Below are 16,685 nucleotides of genomic sequence, written 5' to 3' on the forward strand. Positions count from 1 at the left end.
TCTTCGTCTCGCTGTCCGTGTGATGCCCCGGTGTCAGGAAGGGGGGAGTCAGAAGGTGGAGCCACAGCCACAGTCGCCTGGCTGGAAGGCCCCAGAATAGGCTCAAGCCCTTCTTCCTCCTTTGGGGTTCCTGTGGACCCCTGTGTCACTCCATGGGATGGCGGTGTTTCTGCAGTGAGCTCCAGCGTCCTGGAAGACCACCCACATCCTACTTATGGTGGTCGAGCCCTCTGCAATGAGCACTTGAGTCAGGGGCCACGTCTCAATGGCTGCAGCAAGTGCCCTCTGAGACTGGGCTGCGCTCTGCAAGCCCTCAGCCATGACCCTCTGAGATTGGGCCATGTTCTCAATGGCTGCTATCGTAGCCCACTATGTCTTAGTGCTGGGTCTCCTGCAAGTTCTCGAGCCTCTCAGCCATGGGCCGCAGAATCTCGGTCTCTCATCTGTGGCCTCCTGTGACTCGGCCATCGCTTGGAGCCTGCCACTCATGGTGAGGATCCCCGGCCCTAGGCTTTCCACTGCAGACTCCACCCTTCAGTGTTGGCCAAGGAACACGCAAAATAGGTAAAGCTGGTCCACCTGAAAGCTTTGGGACTCATCCCAACAGCCTCACAGATGGACCGGTGTGGCCGTCAGCCCCTCCTGCATTCCCTGGCTCTATTGCTGCATCTCCAGCAGCTGAGGGAGAAGTGATCTCAGAGGACCAACATGTAGCCTGGGGCCAGCTGAGTCCTTGCCTCCAAGAGGCCCCCGCGTGTCAGAGGCCTCGGACGTTCCCTCCTCCACCCGATGTATATCAACAGGTGTGCTGTGCTCACCAGAGTGACCCAGAAGCCTCAACACTAACTGGACCCACCAACGTGTCAGTATCTGGGATGGTGAACTGCGAGGTGGAAGCTGACGCCAAAAGGGTGCCACCCTCTGAGGTCCCTTCACCCATATCCTCTGAGGACTCGTCCGAACTGTCTTGACCAGGATGGGCGGGAGTTGCTGCAGGGGTCTGTAGTTCAGAACCCCCGGGGCGTCTGGATCTGTCCCTGCAACACAGGACACAAGGTTAAGTGCAAAGGAGAGAGAGGAATCCGGGATGCCAAACACATGATTCACATTTCTCCACTGAACATAGAATAAAGAACCAACAAAGTTACATCACAGGGACAGGTCCTTCGACCCTCCAAGCCTGTAGTGACCAGGCTGCCCATCTGATTTGTAACCCCTACCCTTCCGGGGACCATATGCCTCTATTCCTATCCCATTCACATAACTGTAGAGATGCCCCTTAAAGGTCACTTTTGTATCTGCATCCACGACCTCCCCTGGCAGCGGGTTCCAGGCACCCACTGCCCTCTCTGCGCAAATAAACATGCCTCGAACATCTCCTTTAAACTTTGCCCCTCGCACCCCGAAACTCGTGCCCCCGAGAAGTTGCCTCAAAGTGATTGAAGGAATGACAGGTGCTCACGTCTTGACAGCAGCCCAACCATGCTGTCGTTGACAGCCCGCATCTCCCCTTCCCTTGAGAGCTCCAGTGCCCGCTCCTCAAAGGGGGTGAGGACCCGGAGGTCTGGCGGAGGATCCGCCCTCTCACGGGTGTTGTGGTCGGTCTTCTCCTGTGGAGACAGAAGGAACCATGAAAGAAAAGGTGGCGTGACTCCTGCAGAATATCAGGTGGTGGCCCTTAGCGGACAAGCACAGTGGGGTTCATGGGGGGGGGGGGGGGGGGGGAAGGAAGGAGAGAGAGAGAGGAGGAGAGAAAGAAATGCTTGGAAGCATGCAAGGTGCTGGGGATGGGAGGATCTGGGGCAAGATGGGGTTTGGCACTCACCCTTGCTGAACGTATGAGGTCATTTACCTTTTTCCAGCACTGCTTTCCGGTTTGTGAGGGCCAGTGTCCTGGCACTGACCGAGGCGACGACTTCCTCCCAAGCCACATTTCCATCAGCCCCACTTGGTCCGAGTCCTCCTGGGGGAAAGAGGGTGTCCTGCCTTGCTTCTGCTGCATCCAGTAGTCTCCCTAGGTCACCCTCAGCGAATCGGGGGACTGATTGTGTCATTTTGTGCAGGAATGCCTGTCCATTCTTGAGTTTTTAAATGGAGCTGCCCCGCGTTAGGGCAGATCAGCTGCAGGCAGTTTGGCAGGGCATTCCAGCACGTTACATGCAGTTTACTTGTTAGTATTGACGGGCAGGCAAGTGAGCAGTAGCAGGTGCTGATGGGGAGGGGTGGGAGTTTGGGGTGACGGATGAGTGCCTCACTGATTGGGGACAGGGGAGAGAGAGGGAGGTGTCACACAACCGTGGAGTCCGAAGCAGATGGGGGCCTTGTGCGGGAGGGTCAGGGGTGGGGGTGAGGGGATCACCCTGCCTGATATCTGTAGGGTGGATCTCTCTGCCCGAGATGAGTGAGGGGAGGGGGGGGTCTGCTGCCACTCTGCCGGAGATCATTGTGGGGGAAGGGGGCCGCGATCGGTCTGGGGGGATAAGGGGCTCGGTAATGTTGTTGGGGTGGGGCAATGTCTGTGGGGGCCAGGAGGAGGCATTATCCGTGCTGCACGATGTGGTAGGGGAGCAGCATTCTATTTTCTTTTGTGAGCATACGCAGTTGGAGGTGCTGATCGCAGTAGCAGTGTTTCGGACGCAACAAGCCCCGCCCACAGGCTTGTGCAGCACTATTCAGAATCGCTGATGTTTTTCAGGCAGAGTGTGTATGGGGGCGCCGGAGAACAGGTTTAAATGTTGGATTTGAAACACTCCCAGATTCAAGTCTGCCCAGCACTTAGAATCAAAATGTAAAATAGGGCCGTGTTTCAATTTTGGTCCAAAGCCAAATGACTACCAGGTTATTTAGTTCCACGTTATGAGGGGAACCAGATTGTGGAGGATTCATAAAGTAAGCAGAATGCCAAACAACACAGATGAAACATCAAACTGCACAATGCTCTGCTTAAGTCATGCCTTGAACACCTTGTTCAGTTGTGGTCCCAAGGGAGACAGTCAAGCCCTAGACATAGTTCAGACAAGAGCAACAGATTGCTCCCCTATGTCATAGGGTTGAATTATGAGAGTGGAAAAATAAGCTTTGTGAGTGTGGGTTGACCTCAAACATTTAAAAGCTCATAAACAGGATAAGAATGGTAACATTATAAACTAAACTGCAATAGAATTACAATGAAAACTAATGAAGACATGCTTATCTCAGGAAGTTCATCCTCACATGATTGATCAACAGCCGTTGATTTGCAAAGCTACTGATCCCCTGAAACACAGTAATAGCTTGTGAAGCCAAATTTAGGCTGAAAAGAGAGTTACAGACACAAAAATTTATGTTAAATAGAAATGTGAATGTATCTCTGGGTCAAAAGCACAAATCTGCACCAAGGAACTCCTTGAGTGTGTGAATTTAGACTGACATTATCAATATATGAATTGAGATCTGGAGAAGGCCACTTGGCCCCTAGAGCATGCTCTATCATTCATTACGATCATGGCCAATCTGACTGTAAACTCAAACCCACATTCCTGCCTACCCACAATAACCTTACACCCCCTTGATAATCAAGAATCTATCAACTCTGCCTTAAAAATATTCAAAGATTTTGCTTCCACTGACTTTTGAGGAAGAGAGTTCCAGAGGCTCAGCAAACAATAAAATGTGCAAAATTTAAATACTAAATGAACTTAAAAACATGAATAAATGTTACTGTCAGGATCAGTTATTGAGTCTTCAACATCATAGACAAAGTTGTTAACAGTGGTATCTGAACTTCCGGCAAATTTGACAAAACTGTAAAAGCTCCTAATTAGGAAAACAGTAATACTAGCAACCAATTAGATCCACAGAACAGGATACCATAGAATAGACCAAATTAGCTCGTAGGAAGGACACATTCACATGAGTGAAAGGATGCTGCTTGATCCACAAACATCACATACATTCTCCAATCAATTTCACAGAATTTCCCAACATAAACACTTATTTAACCCATCAGGTCTGAGATGTTTTTCTCCTCATGAGTCACATGTCTAATCCCACTGTTTTGTGCTTGCACCATATGCTTTCAAATTCCTCTTTTCACAGAACTAATTTAATTTCATGGAATTTGCTTTTACAGTGTTTTATGTCACAGATTCGTACATTCTAATTGCCCATTATAAGAACATAAGAACAAGGAGCAGTAGGCCATCTGGCCCCTCGAGCCTGCTCCGCCATTCAATAAGATCATGGCTGATCTTTTTGTGGACTCAGCTCCACTTACCCGCCCGCTCACCATAACCCTTAATTCCTTTACTGTTCAAACATTTATCTATCCTTGCCTTAAAAACATTCAATGAGGTAGCCTCAACTGCTTCACTGGGCAGGGAATTGCACAGATTCACAACCCTTTGTGTGAAGTAGTTCCTCCCTAACTCAGTCCTAAATCTGCTCCCCCTTATTTTGAGGCCGTGCCCCCTAGTTCTAGTTTCACCTGCCAATGGAAACAACTGCCCTACTTCTATCTTATCTATTCCCTTCATAATTTTGAATGTTTCTATAAGATCTCCCCTCATTCTTCTGAATTCCAATGAGTATAGCCCCAGTCAACTCAGTCTCTCCTCATAAGCCAACCCTCTCAACTCTGGAATCAACCTAGTGAATCTCTTCTGCACCCCCTCCAGTGCCAGTATATCCTTTCTCAAGGAGACCAAAACTGTGCACAGTATTCCAGGTGTGGCCTCACCAGCACCTTATACAGCTGCAACATAATGTCGCTGTTTTTAAACTCCATCCCTCTAGCAATGAAGGACAAAATTCCATTTGCCTTCTTAATTATCTGCTGCACCTGCAAACCAACTCCTTGAGATTCCTGCACAAGGACATCCAGGTCTCTCTGCACAGCAGCATGCTGCAATTTTTTACCATTTAAATAATAGTCCATTTTGCTGTTATTCCTACCAAAATAGATGACCTCACATTTACCAATATTGTACTCCATCTGCCAGACCCTCGCCCACTCACTAAGACTGTCTGATCCCTTTGCAGACTTTCAGCGTCCTCTGCACACTTTGCTCTTCCACCCATCTTGGGTGTCATTTGCGAATTTTGAGACACTGCACTTGGTCCCCAACTCCAAATCATCTATGTAAATCGTAAACAATTGCGGTCCCAACACTGATCCCTGAGGCACACCACTAGTCACTGATCGCCAACCAGAAAAACACCCATTTACCCCCACTCTTTGCTTTCTGTTAGTTAACCAATCCTCTATCCATGCTAATACATTACCCTTAACTCTGTGCACCTTTATCTTATGCAGCAGTTTTTGGTGCGGCACCTTGTCAAATGCCTTCTGGAAATCCAGGTACACCACATCCACAGGTTTCCCATTGTCCACTGCACATGTAATGTTCTCAAAGAATTCCACCAAATTAGTCAAACATGACCTGCCTTTCATGAACCCATGCTGCGTCTTACCAATGGGACAATTTATATCCAGATGTCTCGCTATTTCTTCCTTGATGACAGATTAAAGCATTTTCCCTACTACAGAAGTTAAGCTAACCGGCCTATAGTTACCTGCCTTTTGTCTACCTTCTTTTTTAAACAGTGGCGTCGCATTTGCTGTTTTCCAACCTGCGGGAACCAACCCAGAGTCCAGCGAATTTTGGTAAATTATCACTAGTGCATTTGCTATTTCTCCCACCATCTCTTTTCCTAACCTGGGATGCATTCCATCAGGACCAGACTTGTCTATCTTTAGCCCCATTAACTTGTCCAACACTACCTCTTTCGTGATAATGATAGTTTCTAGGTTCTCACCTGCCATAGCCTTCCTGTCATCAATTTTTGGCACGTTATTTGTGTCTTCCACTGTGAAGACTGACACAAGATACCTGTTCAATGCCTCAGCCATTTTCTCATTTCCAGTTATTACATCCCCCTTCTTGTCCTCTAAAGGACTTTACTTTAATTTATGTAACTACTTTATTATGTAATTACTTTATTATGTAATTAGCCCTCCATTTCTACTGTGATTACTTTAATTTGACTCTTGTTACAATCTTGCCAACCACTATTCACCTTATCATAACCGTAAAAGGTCTGTGTCAGGCTATTCCTTAAAGTTACCAGCTCCAGTGAGTCCCAAATCTAGAAAGGCTCAATTTCTCACATCTCTTCCTATCTAACCAATAATTCCAGCTGACATCCCAGTGAATCCATGCTATATCCTTTCTGCTGCCTCAAAACTGTTTAATAGTGTGGTTCCAAAAATGGTATCTAACACTCCGACTAGAGGCTAAGGTCTTGTATGGGTTCAACATTATCTCTTGCTTTTAAAAATATGCTTCCAGAATCAAAAGCCAAGGATGATGATTGCCATTTAATGTCACTGAATTATTTAATAAAGGTGTGATGTATCTGTCCAAGGAACTTCTGTTTTATCATTTGAAGTATATATATTTTTCTACTTACATCCAAAATGATATATTTCATATTATTCTACATTGAGTTACATCCACAATTTATCTGCCCACTTGAATGTCCTCCTAGTCTAGTCTTCATCAACAATTGCTACAATTTGCTGTATCCTCATTTAATGTCTTCAGAAATATTACCATTTTGTTCCCAAATTCTCAAAGCTAGCAATTTAAAGCAGTCACTCAATTTCACTTAACAGGAGTTTCCTTATACCAAATTAACATGGTACTGCTCATGTACCTGCAAAACATTGCTCTTTGAAAGCCTTCTCTGGGGTTGTGTCCTCCGGTGTGTCCCTTTTGTTACTTTAAAAAAAAAGTTAGGATTGAAACAAGCAATATAAATTATACCCGTTCTCTCGTTGGATAGAAAATCACAGAGCTTTAAGTAGGGATTGACTGTTGTGCAACTGGCCTGGGTAACGCAAATAAATTCTTTATTATAATCAAAAACAAGACTTGCATTTCTGTAGTGCTTTTCTTGGCCATCGGACATCTGAAAGCAGTTAGAGTCAATTAAGTACCTTTCAAGTGCAGTCATACAGGAAACACGGCAGCCAATTTGCACATAGCAAGCTCCCATAGACAGCAATATAATGACCAGATAATCTATTTTTTTAAGGGATGTTGATAGAGGGATAAATAATCACCAGGCGATAACCCCTGCTCTTCTTTAAAATAATGCTACAGAATCTTTTGCATGCTCTTGCGAGGCAGCCAGAGCCTCTGTCCAACGCCTCATCTGCAAGGCAGCACCTTCAACAATGCAGCACTCCCTCAGTACTGTAGTGGAGTATCAGCCTTGATTTTTCTGCTCAAGACCTCAAATGGGATTGAACCTAGAACCTGAACCCAGAACCTTGCGGCTTAGCTTTGTAACTGAACTGGATAAAATGTAGTTGACACAACGCTGGGTGGTTAGCACTGCTGTCTCACGCCAGGGACCTGGGTTCAATTCGTTTGCATATTATTCCAGTGTCTGCGTGGGTTTCCTCCCACAGCCGAAAATAATATGAAGGTTAGGTGGATTGCCATTGTAAACATTGCCCCTTAGTGTCCTAAGATGTATAGGTTAGATGGATTAGCTATGGTAAACGTGTGGGGTTACGGGGAGAAGGCCTGGGTAAGGTGCTCTGTCGGAGAGTCGGTGCAAATTCGATGGATCAGATAGCCTCCTTCTGCACTGTAGTGATTCTATGAACCCAGAAAATGATAAACTTGCTCTTGGGTACCAATGGGAAATTGTTAAAGAGTGCATAGACCTTGTGTCTCCTGAGAAAAGATGGGAGTTGGAGATTCCATGAGCTGCCGAATGGATGGTTTAACAGTTGCGCTGGCATTTGTCTGGAACAGGATGCCAGTTATTTGGAACCAAATAGTCCATAGCACAAATCTTTGGAAATTTAATGAAGCTTCATTTGTATTTTTGGTGTGTTTTTGAATCCAATCGTTCTCAAACTTTAGTGATAGATATGGTCATTGCCCTTTAGCTTAAGTCAGTGGTTTTCAAACATTTTGATTAAAAGATCCTTTTCAAATTAATCAGTAATCACACATTGCCTCTACATTATTATATACTCGTAAAGGAGTGATGCATGTAAAGAGCACATTGATAAAATTTTCAATAACACAGGTATATAGTTAGATACAAGTGAAATGGGTGTGCCTACTTCCCACTGCAAAGTTGTGTAACCTTGGCAGGAACAAGCATGGAGAGGGACAAGAATTCAAAGGACAGCTAGAATAAGGGACAGCACAGCACATAAAACATAGATGCTATTCAGTCCAGCATGTTCACGCCAATCTGAAAAGTTTAATCCATTCTTCAATCTCTTGGCCTGTAGCTCTGTAGGTTACGGCACCTCAAGTGCATATCCATTCAACCCTTCAAGCTTGCTCAACCATTCAAATAGATCCTGGCTGGTTTGTATCTCAACTCAATAAGGAGCCTTTGCTCCATATTTCTCGGGACCCTCAGCTAACAAATATCTATATAATTCAGTCTGAAAGATCCAATTACCCCCTCCACAACATTTTGGTATAGAGGGATCTAGATTTCCAATACCCTTTGTGAAAAGTGTTTCCTGATTTTATAGCTTAATTTTCTCTCATTTTAAGATGACGTCTCCTTGCTCTTGATTACTCCGTCAGTGGAAATGGTTTCTACATATTGATATATCAAATTCTTTTAACATTTTAAACACCTTGCTAAGATCACTTTTCAATCTAAACTCAAAACATTACAAACCAAGTTTATGCAATGTCCTGATAATTTAGTCAACAACAACATTTATTCATATGGTGCCTTTAATGTAGGAAAATATCCGAGTGCTCTCTGTAAAAGTATTATAAAACAAATTTGGCACTGAACTTGAAAAGGAGATATTAGATTAGATGAAAACTTCGTCAAAGTGGTAGGTTTTAAGGAGCATTTTTAAGAAGACAGGATTAGTGGAGAGATTTAGGGAAGGAATTCCAAAGCTTACGGCCTTGGCAACTGAAGTTGGATGGAGTGATTAAAATTGAGAATGCTCAAAAGGTCAGAATTAGAGGAGCACAGATATGAGGATTGTGGGGCAGAACGAGGCCAGGAGAGACTGGAAGACAAGGATACAAATTTTAAATCCAAACCTTGCCTATCTGGGAACCACTGCAGGTCAGTCAGTACAGAAGTGATAGGTGCATGGGACTTGGTGTGGATAAGGTCAAGGACAGCAAGAGTCATGGATGGTCCTACGTTTATGTAGGATTGAACATGCAAGACTGTCCAGGAGCGTATTTGAATAAGCAAGTTACGAGGTAACAAAGCCACAAGCGAAGGTTTCAGTAACAGATGAGCTGAGGTAGCAATGGAGTTAGGCAACGTTACAGAGGTGGACATATGCAGTCTCAGTGAAGGTGCAAATGTCTTTTGGAATCTTATTTTGCGGTCAAATATGACACTAAGGTTATGAACAGTCTGATTCAGTCTCAGACGGTTGCCACGGTCTACAAAGATGCAAATATCAGAATCAAAACATAGGGGCTTGCTGGACAGGACAGTTTATTCCATCAGTCTTGTACTGGTGTGAACAGAATTGAAACCCAGCTGATGCTGAGAGTTCCTTCAGCCTGTTGAATGAATGCAAGGGGAGTTGGAGCAGTCTCAACTGAGTCTGTAGTAAGCAAGAGCCAGCAATACAAAAATGAAGCACTAAATTCCACTTAACCCAAAAGGTAGCTCTTGTGGAAAATTGAAAAAAAATCTCAGTATCACACATTAGTAGAAATAATTCTGAAAGTGGCTGAAGAACATTTCTAGGGTGGGAAATATGTTTTTATCTCCCTAAATTTGCTACAACTGGCCCAGGGTATAATTTTCTATCAGCAGTGGGCATCTGAAACAACTGCGGGAACACAAGCTACATAATGATGCTCAGACTATTATGGACTGGAGTTGACCGGTGAAGCTTAAGGTTTTCAGTCAACACGATGCACCACAAAAAGTGATATAACAGCGATGGTACATTTCCAGGCAGCTATAGGTAAAATGAGAAAACACGTGCATCGTGAACAACCTGCCACCTACTTGTTGACATTTGTTGTCTTATTTGCGGATCCATTGGGCCAGCCGGTGGATAAGGCATCAAGGATCTCCACTGAAACAAACACAGGATACACATGAGCAAGAAGTGGAATCTAGTGTACATTATATGCATGCAATTGTCATTAACCTCAAAGCAAATAAAACAAGTTAGGACATTAAATTCTTAAAAGTGCAATAGATGCGTCCAATTAATAGCTGAGCCATACAAACTAGGAAGATCTCAGATTCGAACCCTCTGTCAAATTAGCTAATCTCATCTAGCATAGCAGTGGGGATGGATGCAACAGGTTGCAGAGTCTTAACAACGCAGCCTGGTCCTAATTAGACAACAGACACCCATGTGTGGATGGATGTAGGGTGAAAACAATTTCAAGCTTGGCTGTAGTTCCCCAGTCAAACAGAATGCCAAGAAACTCCACCTAAGAGTATCCTGTGAACAACATGCACAATTGTTGAGGGAACTCCAGATCTCTGACAATAACTCCAGCAAGGGGCCAATACATTAAATTTCCATTTAATAATTTTAATTACAATTATTGAAAACTTCTCGCTTAGTTTCAAACTGTCAAACGTATGGATATCGTGCAGGATCAACTTTTTCTGCTGCTATATCGGTGGGGGTTGAGGTGAGGCGGGGGAGGGTCATAATATCACTGACACTGGTACCAAGCCGTACACAATACTACTGTTTTCAAGCAGTCAAGACTTGTAATGCCCCAAACAGCAAGTCCCTGTTTTAAATTGCCCCCCATTTAGTTCCACTTTAACATTGATCTGTTAATGGTTAATGCTTTCAGAATTGTGAATTTGGTTTTAAAAAGTTGTTCCAGGCCAGGTCTGATCAGCACTATACTGGAGCAGCCTCTCCCACTCACTGACCCTGCCTCTTGTTGACCCTCCAGTCATTGGCCTCTCCAGCTGCAAGCCTCTCCTACACCCTGACCATCTCAGTCACTGCCATCCTCTGGTTCATGGTCTTTTCCACTCCCCAATCTCCCAGACCCTGCTGATCTTGCTCGCTGATCTTTTGGCTCACTGCCTCTCCCAGTTGCTGCTGATCCTGCTCACTGCACCTCTGCCTCAACATACAACCTGCTCCCTGATTCTCCTGAATGCTGCTGACCTTTCACCTTGCAGCTTACCTCCTACAAGTTGAAGTTTCTCTTTCGGCTCGTCTCTAGATCCCTCACTCACAGTAAGGGTTCAGAAGAAGGAGGAAGCGAACAGTAGAGGCTTGGAGTGGGAGGTTTAGTGAGAGGAAGGGCCCACAGTGACTGGAAGTGTCAGGGAGCAGTATGTATGGTGAACCAAAGGGTTGGCAAAGAGGATTGGCAGCATGTAGGAGTTGAGTACTTTGAGTTAGTGTATTTCTTTAATGTTTTAAAATTTATTTTAATAGTTATTTCAATTACCACTGTAGGAATTTAGCAATATAAGGTGTTGCAACTTACATGAGTGGAAAGATGGTGGTGTTGAGGTAACGCTACAGGGCTAGTAATCCAGAGGCACAGGATGGGTGGTCGAGGTTCAAATCCCACAGCAGCAGCAGCAGATGGAATTTAAATTCAATTAATTTGGGCAGCACGATGGCACAATGGTCAAGACTGCTGCCTCATAACGCCAGGGACCTGGGTTTGATTCTGTTATTGGGTGACAGTCTGTGCAGAGTTTGCACATTCTTCCCGTGTCTGCCTGGATTTCCTCTGGGTGCTCCGGTTTCCTCCCAGATCAAAGATGTGTAGGTTAGGTGGATTGGTAATGCTTAATTGCCCATTAGTGTCCAGGGATGCGTGGGTTAGGTGGAATAACCATTATAGAATATGTGGGGTTGTAGGGATGGGGTTGGGGTGTGACCAAACCTGGTCAATCTAAATACTCCACACCCCACATACGATGGCTCGGAAATATGTTTAGCACTTTCCATGTCAAGCAGATCCAAAACCAGATCAGCCTTCTAAACTTTAGCATTGAGTGTCTGACAACAAAGACCTCCGCAAGTCAACAAAAGTCCTACTGTTCAGAGCAGTTGTCATCATCACATCCTTTACTACTGAGACGTGGACTGTGTATCAGCCATATAAGAGCACTAGAGATATTGCATCAGCAATACCACTGCCGCATCCTCTAGATTCAATGGAACAAATACTAGTGCCCATCTTGAAGCCTACTTCAAAAGCATTCAGGCAAAACTCCTGCAGTAGTAAATACGGACAATGTGTCTGGATAGCGTAAAAGCATCTCCATGGTCAGGTCTTGTTTTCTCAACTCTCAAACGGCTAGTGTTTCAGGAGAGGACAAAGGAAGTGTTACAAAGAAACTCTGAAGCTTTCCTTGAAGCACAGTAGCATTGACATTAATTGTTGGAAGGAACTTGCTACCAAATGCTCAAGATGTGACAACCATCAAACTGCATCATGTTTTGAGTCCAAATGCCTTAAATGATGAGGCAGAGCAGTGGCAGAGAAGGAAAGAAAAAGCAACAAATCCTGCACTCTGGATCCCACTACCTTGTGGGATGTCCTGCCTCATGTGCTTAGACATCTGCAGTCATGAATCAGTCTGTTCAGTCACATGAAGAATCATGGCAAAAACTCCGACCCCGAGTAGACATCATACTTGAATCGAGGGACAGCCAACGTCAACTAATCATTCAACTGATCCTTCACACACTGGGTTCCTGACTTTAGATGCACTGGTCAGCGGATCACCAAAAAATGGGAAGGGGTAAGAGGGACAAATTGGGAGGTTAGATTACTGACTCACTTGTGTATATCTAATGTTTTTTTTATGCAGAAACAACAGTGGACCAAAGCTCATCGTTTTAGCAAGCACTGTAGAGAAACTCCACAAAATAGACCATCTCAAAAATTCTTATGGCCAAAAAAAATAGGAAAGGCAGAAGAGCATAAACATTGTTGAGGTTGGATTTCTGTATGCACCTTCTGCACATTGAACCCTGCACAAAGCTACAAAGCCTTAATGAGGGAAAACTGAATTTTTAAAAATTAGAGAACCAACTACACCTATTTTCCAATGAGTTTCTCAAATTTTTCATTGCAGACCCATGGGGGCTCCCTCACCTGCACTGTTGACACTGTCAATCTCAACCTGAGCTCTCAATTAATAAGTTTATTTACATGCAAGCCTTTCACCAACCTCAAGCATCTACTGAGTTGAGAAATAAGGACAGGACAAGCTACTGCATATTTATGTATTTAGGCATTTGTAAGCTGCTTTCTCTTGTCACTCTACAACCAAAAGGGCCAATCAATCTGGCTAGGTTGCTCTCAGACTGATGGACAAGAGGACCTTCTCTGTCTGTACCCTTTAGGGAAAATAATTCATCTCTATTCTGGGAAGATGGTGAATTGGATTACTAAAATATTTTATAAAATATTGTTCAAAGAAAGGGGGAGGTATTAGTAAAAATGCTTACAATTTTTGATCTCATACCCAAAAAACATTTTGATGCCAGGCAGCTTCCGGTTATTTTCCAAATCTTCAACTGCAGAAAAAAAAGATAAATATTAGAAACTGACCAGTTCAGAACACAAGAACAAGAGGAGGCCATTTTGTTCCTCAAGCATGATCTGCCATTCAATTAGATCGTGACTTATCTACATTTAATTCCATTTACCCTCCTTGTTTTTTAACACTTAATACGACGGCTAACAAAAATCTATCAAATGGAATATGAAATTTTCATGTTATCCAGTCTCATTGGCTTGAGGCAAGTGCTCAGATTTTCGATACCGTGTTTTCAGACAAGCTTTCTGACATCCCTACTGCATTACCTAAATCTAATGTTAACGTTTATGCTCTTGATCTTGATTCTCCCACCACAGCAAATTTTGCTCCACTTCAATCACCTTTAAACACTCAACTAGATCACCTATTATTCTTCTATCATAGAAGATCATAGAATCCCTATAATGCAGAACGAGGCCATTTGGCCCATCAGGACTGCACCGACCACCATCCCACCTAGGCCCTCTCCCTATAATCCCATGCATTTACCCTAGCTAGTCCCCCTGGCACTAAGGGACAATTTAGCATGGCCAATCCACCTAACCCGCACATCTTTGGACTGTGGGAGGAAATCAGAGCACCCGGAGGAAATCCACGCAGACACGGGGAGAACATGCAGACTCTGCACAGACAGTGACCCAAGCTGGGAATCGAACCTGGGTTCCTGGCGCTGTCTTTAAATTTAACCCTTCAGAGCCAATATACTATTCCTGAGTTGGTGTCCAGAACTGAATGCAGCATCCCAGATGGGGGTCTAAGCACACCTTCATACAATTCTAGCGTAATTTCCACCTTATTGCATTCTAGCCCACTTGAGGTAAAGGTTAATATCAGACTTAATTTTTTATGTACTTGTCATAAGACAGAGTTTGGATAAGAGAAGGCAACCTGTAACTAGTGGAGTGCCACAGAAATCAATGCTGGGGCCACAATTATTTACAATAGATATTAATGAGGGAAGTGAATGCATTATTACCAAGTTCGCGGGTGATATAAAGAATAGATGGGAGAGGATGACACAAAATCTACAGAGAGATATGTATAGACAGGTTAAGTCTCAGACTCAGACTTCCTAGTGCAGGAGGCAATTTGGCTCATCTAGTATGCACCTACGTTTTCTGACAGTGTACCTTACCCAGGCTGTTTTGCCTGCCCTATCCCCATAGATGGAATAGCCATGGTAAATCCCCTAAGTTACACATCTTGGGAAATCAGTGGGCAAAAACTTGGCAGATGGAATATATTGTAGGATAATGTGAAGTTATGCACTTTAGTGAGAAGGAGCTGATATTATTTAAATGGAGAAGGACTGCAGAAAGCTGCATCAAAGAGGGATTTGGGGGTGATTGTGCATTAATCATAAAAAGCTAGCATGCAAGTAACAGGGAATGCAAATGGAACGTTGGCCTTCATTTTAAAGGGAATGGAATATAAACATAGAGAAGTCTTCCTAAAATTATACAAGGCACTGATTGGTTAGACCACACCTGGAATATTGTGAACACTTATAGTCCCCCTATCTAAGGAAATATAGGTATTGGAGGCAGTACAGAGAAGGTTCACTAGGTTGATCCTGGGTATGGAGGGATTTTCTTATTGGAATATGTTGGAGTTTAGAAGTATGAGAGGAGAGTTGAGACATATAGGATTCTTAGGGGGGCTTGACAGGATAGATGCTGAGAGGTTGTTTCCCCTTGTGGGAGAGTCCAGGACCAGAGGGTATAGTCTCAGAGTAGGGGGTCACCCATTCAAAACAGAGATGTGGAGGAATTTCTTTTCAGAGGGTAGTGATTCTGTGGAATTCTTTACCACAGCGGTCTGGGTCATTAAGTACATTCAAGGCTGAGATACAGGTTTTTAAATGAATAAGGGAATCGAGGGTTATGGGGATAAGGCGGGAAAAGTGGAGTTGAAGATTATCAGATGATCTTATTGAATGGCAGAGCAGACTTGAACATCTGCTCCTACATCTTATGGTCTTGTCCACTAGATTTAATGTTTTTGGTACATGGCCCGGGCCCTAGATATTTCTGCTCCTCCATAATTCCTAGTTAAGTGTCACAAGTTCCAAAATTTATTCCCACCAATCCCACTTTTTTATTTGCAATTGCATGTCCTTTTGAGCTGATGTGGCTGCCATGTAATATTGCTAAACATGAGTTTGATGGCAGACAGTATCTTAAGTTCAATTTTTGTGATCCGACTGATAGGAGGCTTGACATAACTATTTAACAGCCTGTCTGGAGCACATTGCCCATTTATCACCCATGCTCAATTCACCAGTTTTGTTATTACAGATTTTGTCCCCCGATTTAAAAGTAAAACAGTGGCACATCAGAACTGAAGAGGTAGAAAACACAAAGCAAAATCAGGGCTATTGGCTCGGAAAAAGCCCAAAGCAATTTCTAAAATAATCAACACTGGTTCATTCAGTCTGCAGAACCAAACAATTAAAAAAATGCACTGTCAAAAATCAAAGAAAAGGAGTTCAGTTTACTGTTTTGAAAAGGGAATCAGATAGTTTCTTGAGAAACTGGAATACGAAAGGTCTTGGAGAGCAAAATTAGACTAAAGAGAAAGAGATTTGTATTTTTATAGCAGCTTTCATGTCCTTAAGACTTTCCAAAGCACTTTAGAAGTAATAAATTACTTTTGAAGTGAAGTCACTGTGTAACGGAATCCATGGTTTCAAAATTTGGATTTTTCCTCGAGTCAGATTCTACCTAAAAGGGAATTGAACTTTCTGTTTTAGTTCTCCTGGAAAGCTGAAAGGGAACCTCTAGGTCTCTGGGGAAAGTGAAATTGGTTAAAAACCATTGAAAGACATCAGGCTCTCTGACCTTAGTTGACAAGTAGTGCAGCACAGGCAGGCCAAAGATGATGCAGGCTGGTTCCAGGAGCCAGGATATGGCAAATACACAATTTCTGCAGCCGCTTCTACGCTGCAGCTGCTTTGATTACTTGAAGATGTTGCTGGAACCTCATCAAGACCCTTGTTGTCAGAATTAAGTAGATTCTGTAGCAGTAAGTCAGTTTGGTGAAGATTGTACTCATGGAACTCAAGTTGTATTGTTGTTGATGGGCAGCACAGTGGTTAGCACTGCTACGTCACAGCA

At 43.7% G+C, this 16,685-nt stretch overlaps 1 protein-coding gene across 1 annotated transcript in view; it reads right to left on the minus strand.

Moving 5' to 3' along the window:
* The window catches only part of exd1 (exonuclease 3'-5' domain containing 1), a 54,690-nt gene that overhangs the window by 36,926 nt on the left and 1,079 nt on the right, over positions 1-16,685 (minus strand). The window contains exons 2-4 of the mRNA XM_078233170.1: positions 13,478-13,546; positions 10,024-10,093; positions 6,697-6,761 (exon numbers count right to left, since the gene is read on the minus strand). Of these exons, the coding sequence (XP_078089296.1) occupies positions 6,697-6,761; positions 10,024-10,093; positions 13,478-13,546 (204 nt within the window). The remainder of the gene's footprint in view (positions 1-6,696; positions 6,762-10,023; positions 10,094-13,477; positions 13,547-16,685) is intronic.

Source organism: Mustelus asterias, chromosome 18, assembly GCF_964213995.1.
Source record: "Mustelus asterias chromosome 18, sMusAst1.hap1.1, whole genome shotgun sequence".
In the NCBI taxonomy this organism is placed as follows: Eukaryota; Metazoa; Chordata; class Chondrichthyes; order Carcharhiniformes; family Triakidae; genus Mustelus; species Mustelus asterias.